Here is a 10,485-nt window from a genome sequence, read left to right on the forward strand (position 1 = left end):
TCAAGAGGGACGAACGAAAAGAGAAAATATAACAGAGCAGAGAGGAAGATGCAACTGAAAGGAAAGAAAAACGGAGAGAAACGGAGAAGGAATGTGGACTGGGCGGATTCATGAACCATTACTAGAGAGAAACGGAGAAGGAATGTGGACTGGGCGTGTAGTAGTAGTCATGTACCTCTTTTGCACTTGATTAAAAAGCGGTTAGGGGAGTCCACTTGTACAACTCTTACCAGTCTTAGCAAGAGTCCATAACCATGATAACCATGATAACCATGGTAACCATGATAACCATGATAACCATGGTAACCATGATAACCGAGTTCTGGACTCTTGCCTCTTGGTCTTAGTCTTACAATGCAGGTTAGGCCTTGACGGATTATGCTAATATTTTCGTGAAATTATGCTTTTCGCATTGCTGAAAAAATTGCAGAATTATGCTATTTTTATGCTAAAAGTTATCATATTATGCCGCATTATGCTCACATATGCTTCTATAATGTACATGTATATTATTATGATGGTTCTGTGCAAAATAACAAGGGAATTGTTTTGTAGAGGGCGTTATTCTGTAGTAGCAAAAGTTCAATGGGGTCAACGCAGTGAACGCACCGTCCGACCTAGCTACGACCGTTACTGATTGCAGTGGACTGGACATGTTATCACGGGAGTCATTAACTACGACTTCCTGGTGCATCTACTTGCACAATGTAGTTGTACAACATGTACAACTGTATGGAATTTGATGCTATTTGTATGCTAAACGTTATCATATTAATATAGCTATGAATAGGATGAAGGCCGCAGACATCACGCAACTACGTTACTTGTTTGACATGTATTACTGTGTATTTTATAACAAAAATATTATTGAAAACCCAGAATCGATTTTCTCGTTCCTATCATCAGTGGGAAAAAACGGAACTAAGGATATAACCAAAGAAACTGAAGTTAAGTACTGTAAATAGAAAGGCGTTAGAAATAACATCAAGATACAAGTGCAATAAAACCACTAGAGGAAACGCAAGAAAGGTAACAAGATTACATAACCAAAGGCGAGAAGGCACTGAACGAAGTGTCAACCTACGAATACAACTTCAGTGCAACAATGTGCTCTTTCTACTTACACAAAACAGGCTTATGAATACGTATACAAACTGCCTCTAGGACTTTTGAATACAAACTGCCTCTAGGACTGTTGAAAGTCCTAGAGGCAGAGAGAGAGAGAGAGAGAGAGAGAGAGAGAGAGAGAGAGAGAGAGAGAGAGAGAGAGAGAGAGAGAGAGAGAGAGAGAGAGAGAGAGAGAGAGAGAGAGAGAGAGAGAGAGAGAGAGAGAGAGAGAGAGAGAGAGAGAGAGAGAGAGAGAGAGAGAGAGAGAGAGAGAGAGAGAGAGAGAGAGAGAGAGAGAGAGAGAGAGAGAGAGAGAGAGAGAGAGAGAGAGAGATAGAGAGAGAGAGAGAGAGAGAGAGAGAGAGAGAGAGTAGTTGTACATTTATGGAAATTATTGTTCGGGCCTGTTAAATCTGGCTTTGGAAAATTATTTTTCATTGCTATCAGGTTCGGCCTCATTTCCTCTGTGCTGCGCTGATCAGTCCACAAAAGACGACACCGTGAGTTCTGTCCGCAGATTGAGTATGTGCATAATTGTATTATCTTATCAACAACACCATAAAAATGAAAGCTGACAGTGGAGCAAGTAGGTTCACGAATCAGCCGGGTTGCCCTGTCTGAGAATGTGCTCAATGCAAATGGAAGAGCTTGCTCTTGCTGCAGGGAGGAAAGAAACTCGCTTGTTCTGGCGCCAAATGTTCGCACTTCCTCTAACAAGGAATTAGTGCAATCAATAAAGGCGGTTTCTATCTTTCCTCCATCCATCCATCTCTATCTCTTTGTCTCTGTCTCCCTACCCCCCTCCCCCTCTCTGTTTACCTACCTCCCCTCTCTCTTTCTCTCTCTCTCTCTCCCTCTCTGTCTCTGTCTCTCGTCTCTCTGTCTCCCTCTCCCTCTCTCTGTCTGTCTGTCTGTCTGTCTCTCTCTCTCTCTCTCGCTCTCTCTCTAAATTCAGCTATCTATTTCTCTTTCTCCTTCATTCCCTTTGTCGGTGCTCGTAGCCTACAATTATGACTTTTACAACGGACACCACATGCTCGTACTTGCAAGTTGTATGTTGCGTTACTGAAGCTGTCTCAGGGATTCCCTCCTTGAGTGGTAAAAGAATCGCACCAATTTAATTAAAGGGCATCATAGAGAAGAAAAATCAAAAGTAAACTTGCAGTATAAGAAGTGACCAGGAAACCAAGATGCACCGCAATATCAGTGCTAAGTTGCTAACTGCTAAACAGAAGACAGGGCTAAGAGAAAATGTCATACAGCACCAATACCGACGAAAGTAGCAAATGTAGTCTAAACATGCAGAATGAATGATTGTGTTAACGTGCTGACGGACCAGGTATTGTAAACTGGGGCAGCCTTGGACAGACATTACGTGCAGTGATGAACAAAAACTGGTCAAGTTTTGGTGGCCCGTGATTTTCTGAGAAGAGGTAGTAGCAAAGAAATAATTCATCAGCAATTGACAAATTGTAGCAACCCTCCTCAAAGTATATGCAGGCGCAAAGACAAAGAAACACAGTCCGTGTTGAAACGTGAATGAGCTGGCTAGCACCATATTTTGGTACATCATTTGATTTAGAACATCGAACACTGACCATGATAATACGGAAACAAGGAAAAGACTAAAAAGCCATAATGGACATTAATTGTACAACACTCACCATGTTGGGATCTCTTTCCGCTGAACATTTTCGAGTGGGCCGTCGATATTCAACAAGATAAGGTAGTAGAAGAAAATGGCAATGGCTCCCAGGAAATGCCAAAGGTCGTGATTGTCATAGAAATCAAATAGCAGGCAGTCTTGGTTCAGCTTTCGTGAGCCAGAAGGACTTTCGGCCCAGTTAGAGACGTTTGATTTGAAGAAACACCCTGCTAGGATGGCGAAGACAACAGCGGCCGCAGCATAAACACCTGTGGCAGGCAAACATTTTTCACCGTACCAAGCCTTTAACGCAATGCAGTAATAGAGGACATACAAGATGAGATTGCCTCCTAGAATCGCCAGCATGTACGTGGGGAAGTCCCCTGGCCTACCCGCGATGCCGTATATAGCCAGGCCCAAGTTCCAAAGCACCGATACCAGTAGATAAACATACCGTGGAAAGGTCTCCCGAAGTTTAGGTCTCTTCTGGCTGGCGTCGGTGAATCTCTCTTTCAGACGTTTTTCGGTGGTGCAGCACATCCGGATGTGGACAATCAGACCAACTCCCACGTAGACGATGAAGAAGATAATCCAAAACAATCCAAAACATCTGGCTGTTTCCAAGCACACCTGCAAGGACAATGACGACCACCGTGCATAGAAACGCCAGGAAATGATGTGCTGGTTTGATAGCATCTGGGTTTCGGCTCTGGTAGAGGTGCAGAAACGAGAGAACAATAATAACGTACATGAAAGATGTGTCGAACTGGAAGTTCACTGGTGTCGGGCAGACGTGATAGCATGCGCTCAAAACACCCTCCAAGCACAATGCCAGGCCCAGGGCGTACAGCAGACCATGGTGATGCAGTACGCCTGTTGAAGTCAGCCGCTGGTGATTGCGCTCAACAGTGCGTGTGAATACCCTCTGACGGCGTATGGTCAGAAGAATGAACAGTATGCCGAGCAGAATGTAACCAATGTTACTGAAGACGGCGTTAAACGCTGTGAGGCGTCCATAGCGGCGATTGCAGCGGAAGTTGAAGTAGCAGAGATCCTGGTCTCCCGTTTTGAAAATAGCCTGTTGATAGTTGGCTACCAACTGTATGACTGGAACTCCGTAGTAGACGCCAACGATACCAATCAGCCAGGGTGAATTGTTGAGTTGCTTGTCAATTGTTTCAGGTGGCGTCTTCTCAACATGAGCCAAGCTCAAAGTTGGGATCCTAGCCTTGCATGGCGGTGCGCAACGTGTCTTTTTCGGTCCCTGCTCTGCATCCACTGCTGCACATGGCGGCTGTGCAGGGGATTGAACTCCGGGTCTAGTAGTTCCATTCGCCGCTTCAACTTGCTCCTCACCACCAGCAAAAGGCTGGTGATTGACACTCATTGATGTCAGTTCTGGCTCGCCACTTCCTGTGCAAGGGACAGTATCTTGGGCGTCATGATAGACTGAAGCAGTGCTTCGAACCGATTCTCCTCTGCTTCGGCCTGCACCGTCATTGGTGTCTGAGATCACTACATGTACATCAGAGCCTAGGATAAATCCAGCCAGCGAAACATCGCCCATATCCTTCTTATACACATAGTAGTAAATGACGAGTGTAACCAACGTTGAGATGTAGATACCAATGTAGATTACCAAGGGCACAATGACTGGCGTCGTATAACTTTGTGAATGCTTTGCGACTCGGATGTACACTGTTTCACTGTAGAATGGTGCCGCGTCCGCTCCATCCTCGTATTGAGGACGATGCCTGGAGCTGCACTGTGCATCACTTGACAAACCCGCCAGTACAATGTAGAATGAGTCAGTTTGGAAGTCGGTGCGCTGCACCAGCAATGTTGCAGACGAGCTGAATGTTTGGTATGCGCCCGAGTACTGGATATTGCTTGCCAGGTCAAACACTGGGCACAACGCTTCTTGCACGGATGCTATGCCACAGGTTGACTCACTTGCCTCAATCTCTACTGTTACCTGGTCATCACCGGGCTGAAAGCTGTAACTGTAGTACACTGGGCTAGATGGGCTCAGGCTCACAGCATGTTTCTTTCCTCCAGCTAGGTTAAAATCGTCCACCGGCGCTGCAAGGAGTGTGTATCCAATCCTGACTTCAGTCGTGGCTGCAATTTCAACCAGCACTGTCTGATTCACGCCAGCTGTTGAGTTCTCTGTGCCATTCACTCGACCCGAGTCCGTACTGACTGGGAGATTTGGGCAAATGATTCGGGAGCTATTCTTATATGTAGCAGAACTAGGCCCCTCGGCACTGAATGGAATCGACCAGAACATTTCTTTTGCAGCATTTCGTGATCGAACCAACACGGTCAGGTGGTGGTTCGCGCTTGCATTTCCACTGGACACGGACACGCGTAATGGACGCGGATGAGGGGTGGCTCCTGTGCCTTGCACCGGCCAGGAAACAGACGTCCATGTAAAGGAAAACGTGTCCTCGTGATTATCCCAAACCGTGTCTTCATACACAGTATTGATTTCACCCTGGATGACCTCCGCGGCGACGTTCACACGCTGATATAACGTCAACAGCAACAGCAGCATGCATCCCGCTGTACTACTCAGCCGACAGCAGTCGTTCAAGGCAGACCGTCTCCTCTCCCTGTTCATTGCTGGAGGCCTGCTTCTTCTCCAGTGCATGCCCATCCAAGAATATCTCCTTGCGCTTTCCGCACAAACACTCCGCTGGAGAAATACTTATTATAATTTTATCGGTCGATCCCAGCCAATACAAGCTTTTTTAGCTCTCATTCTCCACTGTATCGACCAAGAAGAACAGTGACAGACAAAACATGCTAGCGAGCAGATTGTCCCAGCACCAGGTTTCGGGTCATACCAGAACTTTCAGCAGAAGCTCCATTACCATGATTACTGCCTACTGCCTAGTAGACCCAGGTGCTCGAAGTCCGTACAGTTTTACAGTGTGTGTTTGCCGAGCTGAAACTCACACTAGCAATGATCACTTGCCAGAATCCTGCTCGAGGATGGAAGGTATCTTGTCCAAGTTTGTTCTGAGGCCAGGCTCGATTGAACCAGGCCATCTTTCGATCCGATCTGTTTCTCTGGAGTTCGCTGATTTTTCATATCAAATTTTTGTGTCCCAGAGGGTACTCTAAGTCCGTACTGATCAGAGGTGACTCGAAATACACACATATTTCTGCTAATTGCTAACTTGCAATCCCTCGGTTACGACGAAAGCACCGAAGGGATATGTTTGGGATGTGCCTCCACCAGTATTTCTTGCAAAAGCGTAGTTTGTTGCCGAAATGCAAGCTGTTTTAGTCGGCTCAGAGAAGAAGCAGCTGCGCTGTGAAAACCGCGGGAAAACAGTGGTGGAGATGCCAGGAGTGTCAACCTTTCTGCAAGGATTGGTGGTTCTCTGTAAATTCTTCTCCTCTGGCCATTGTCAGCTCTAAGCTGGCTCTTGATGATTGAGTGAAGGTCTGTTTAACGCTGTGTCCGTTCGAAATCGGTCTTGGCAAAGTTGATTTTTGCATGAAATGTAACCCAATTTGTATTTCGTATGGACACTCCAAAAACCCACTCGCGGAGTATGGGACTTCTGCTTATCGTAGATCCCCGAAAATTGCTATGCGAGGAGAACATACCACACTGTCCTCTCCAAAAAATATTTGAGTCGAATACAATAACAGAACATGAAATTATGGGCGTACGAACTTAGGATACCATGTACGGACTTCGAGCACCTGGGTCTACTGGCAATCGTCTGCCGTGGAACCACACGGCACGTTTCTCTGCCTTTGACTTTGTCCTCAGGTTCAGAGCATCCGCCAGTGATGAATAATACACCAACCGCCAAGCGCATTAAGCAGACAGAATAATATTCAACATGATGCTGAGGCTAGCTGTCTAATGAATCGATTGCAAGAGTACAAGAGTACACTGACTGTACTCGAGCCGTCACTAGCACTGCGGTCCTCACAGTATAGTACGCGGCAGCGTAAACCATGGTAGACATGCATAATAATGTCTATCACTGTCACCTTGAGTCTATTACATGTACATGTATGTCTACGCTTCCGCATGCTGTGATCAGGACCGCGCGCTGTGATATACGACAGCATAGCGGTATCCGTGTAACTCGTACTGCGTGAGGCAGGTGTAGACTCTCCGCGCCGATTTGAGCTTTAAGGGGAAGTTAAAGGGGAAGTATACCCTAAAATCAAATTTTCAGTTGTAGTCTTCTGGGTGCTGAGTCGAATGGTTGGTCCGAGGAAGCTGCGACGCTCCCTTCCTACTTGAATCCCAATCGAACTCGCGCACTTCCACCGAAACTGGGTGACTGCGCCCTACTAGATTTGTATGCAAAATGTCACTAAAAGCGCCATTTCGTTCTTATAAAAGCACGGATGACCGCGATTGGCCCATATGTTGTAGTCTTTTGGACGCTGAGTCGACTGGTTTTGGTCCGAAAAGGCTGCGATGCAGCGTTCCTCCTTTATTCCCAATCGAACATGGTTGAACAAGCGGTCACGTGCTCCTGGGTGCCCAAATCACCTGGTCACCGCGCCAGCAGGCGACAACTTTCACACCAGGGTTCAACTCGAGTTCAACTCGAGTGACAGGACTGCACCCAAAAAAGGTCAAACAGGCTAGTAAGTTGTACCCTGCAGGCACGGTGACCAGGTGACTGGTGTACGCAGGAGCACGTGACCGCTTGTTCAACCATGTTCGATTGGGAATAAAGGAGGAACGCTGCATCGCAGCCTTTTCGGACCAAAACCAGTCGACTCAGCGTCCAAAAGACTACAACATATGGGCCAATGGCGGTCATCCGTGCTTTTATAAGAACGAAATGGCGCTTTTAGTGACATTTTGCATACAAATCCCCATCTAGTAGGGCGCAGTCACCCAGTTTCGGTGGAAGTGCGCGAGTTCGATTGGGATTCAAGTAGGAAGGGAGCGTCTCAGCTTCCTCGGACCAAGACCATTCGACTCAGCACCCCGAAGACTACAACTGGTGAAAATTTGATTTTAGGGTATACTTCCCCTTTAAGGCAAAAATTAAAATTTCACCAGTTGTAGTCTTCGGGGTGCTGAGTCGAATGGTCTTGGTCCGAGAAAGCTGAGACGCTCCCTACCTACTTGAATCCCAATCGAACTCGCGCACTTCCACCGAAACTGGGTGACTGCGTCCTACTAGATGGGGATTTGTATGCAAAATGTCACTAAAAGCGCCATTTCGTTCTTATAAAAACACGGATGACCGCGATTGGCCCATACATGTATGTTGTAGTCTTTTGGACGCTGAGTCGACTGGTTTTGGTCCGAAAAGGCTGTTGTTGTTGTTGTTTGGCTTTATTTAAAGTGGAGTTCCAAAACAGGCCTAAACCTAATGACAATGGTCCCACTGATAATAAGAGAAAAGAAAATATAATAATAAGCGGACAAACAGAACCAAGAAGAAGATACAGCTGTAGTTAGATAACTAATATGAGCACGGCAGCAGGGGAAAAAAATCACAAGCACGGCAACCGGGAAGAAAGGAGTGAGTGAGTGAGAGAGAGAGAGAGAGAGAGAGAGAGAGAGAGAGAGAGAGAGAGAGAGAGAGAGAGAGAGAGAGAGAGAGAGAGAGAGAGAGAGAGGTAGTGAAGCAGATGAGTTCATCCTAGTTGACGGTACTGCCTAACAGAAAGGCCAGGCTTAGCGATTTGAAAGTGGAGCGCTTTCTTTCGAGGCGTGCTGTGTCTGGGAGCTGGTTCCACAGGATAGCTCCAGCATGGCTAATGCGCTTAGCTGAGGATGCAGTGGGGGAGACAGGAATGATGAGTAACTTGCTGTTCCCTCCTCGTGTTCGGAGAGAGGGACTACGGGTGAAAAAGCTTGCAAACAGAGTACTTGAAGATTTGTTCAGGCAGCGCCAAATGAATACAAGGATGTGCATGTGGGTGTATATGCTGAGGGTATGGGCATTCATGCGTTCAAGTAAGGGAGCCGTGTGAGTGCGAGGGGCTGCCCTGCACACCGAGCGAGCCGCACGTTTGAACAAACTATTTAGGCGCTTATCCTGATAAGACGATAAGAAAGGGGCATAGGCAGCAGATGCATAGTCAAATTCTGATAGTATAAAGGACCTGAAAAACTGAACACGGCAAGAAAAAGGCAAACATGCTGCACTTCGATTTAGTAGCCCAATCTTAGCGGCAACGCGGCGTGCAACATGGCTTGTCATGGTGTTCCAGCTCATGTCTGAGTCGAAATGTAGGCCAAGATACTTGGCCGTTTTCACAACAGGCAGCGTCTGCCCATTACAAATGACATGCAGCTCAAGTGCTTGAGATGGGGATGGGGGAATAGGCAATATCTGTGTCTTTCTTTCATTAAGAATTAAACCACGGCCCTTCAGCCAGGTGGCCAGGTGCTGAACAGCAGCTGAAAGGTGTGCAGAAACAGCTTCCGCAGACTCCCTGCTACATCGTATAGAGATGTCATCAGCAAACTGGACTGCTCCCACATTAAACGGTGATAGTTCTTCTGCTATGCCGCGGGCATAGACAATAAATAGCAGTGGGCCCAGTACCGACCCCTGGGGGACACCTGAGTAACTGGTGTACGGGAGACTTCTAGTCTGGCCAACCTGAACGTACTGTTCTCTATCAGAGAGGTAATCCACCAGCCAACAGAGTGCCGTGTCGCAGATGCCAAGTTCGAACAGATCTTGCACAAGAGTTTGATGTTTCACTTTATCGAATGCCTTTGACATATCAACAAAGGCTACACCTGTGTTGAGTCTGTTCATGCGGGCCTCACAGATACCTTCCACAGCTAGCACTAGTGCGTCGGATGTAGAGTGGTGGGATCTGTAGCCGAATTGAGTTGGCGGGAATAAATTGCTCTGAACTAGATATCGTGTGAGTTGCTCGTGGACTATCCTTTCCAACACTTTGGATGCAATCGATAACAAGGACACTGGTCGATGATTCTTTGGCATGCTCGGATCTCCGCCTTTGAAGAGTGGCGATATCCTAGCACTTTTCATCTGGGCAGGAAATATGCCCTCTCTCAGGGACTTGTTAAAGATCAAAGTCAGGGATGGCGCCAGTACGTCTGCATGTGCGCGGAGAAGGGCTGCAGAAATGTCATCATCACCGCTGGACTTGGCCGGATTTAAACGTTCGAGGAGCTTCCTCACTCTGGCAATAGACACTGGTGCAAAGGCTGTCAGATCAGTGCTTGAGGCGGGCCCGTAGGGAAATGAGAGATGCACTGGGCGGCTGGCGTCCTCTACTATCTCTGCAAAGGTGTTTTGGATGGCATCAACAGAACATTGAGGTGGCTGAGATTGTCGATGTTTACCACTCAATTCTTTGATCGTGTGCCATGTCTGTTTGGTATTGCCAGACGCAGCTCGAAACTTGGATTGGTAGTAGGTCTCTTTCTGTTGCCTATTATAGCTGGTAGCTTCCCGCCTGGCAGCCTTGAAAGCTGAGTGGGAATGTTCTGTTCCATCACTAAGCCACCTCCTATGGAGCCGGTTGCGCTTGGTCAAGAGGTGTAATAACTGGCGGTTCATCCATGGTACTGATTTTTTCTTGCGTCGAGGGCTTGGTGCAAGAGGAGCATGTCTGTCTAACACTTGTAGAAAGCGGCTGGCCCACTCAGTCCACATGACAGTTGGGCTTCCGTCAATTTCACAAAAATCCTGTTGGACCAAATCTGCCTTGAACTGGTCATGATTTATGTTTCGGTAGTGTCGCCG

At 47.2% G+C, this 10,485-nt stretch overlaps 1 protein-coding gene across 1 annotated transcript; it reads right to left on the bottom strand.

The window, feature by feature from the left end:
• Nucleotides 1-2,206: 2,206 nt before the first annotated feature.
• LOC135815676 (SID1 transmembrane family member 1-like) lies at nucleotides 2,207-5,592 on the bottom strand. The gene is given in 2 exon segments (XM_065328998.1): nucleotides 2,207-3,347; nucleotides 3,349-5,592. Coding segments are annotated over 2 exon segments (2,541 nt in total). The 5' UTR covers nucleotides 5,310-5,592; the 3' UTR covers nucleotides 2,207-2,767.
• Between the last annotated feature and the right edge of the window lie 4,893 nt (nucleotides 5,593-10,485).

Source organism: Sycon ciliatum, chromosome 4 (assembly GCF_964019385.1).
Source record: "Sycon ciliatum chromosome 4, ocSycCili1.1, whole genome shotgun sequence".
In the NCBI taxonomy this organism is placed as follows: Eukaryota; Metazoa; Porifera; class Calcarea; order Leucosolenida; family Sycettidae; genus Sycon; species Sycon ciliatum.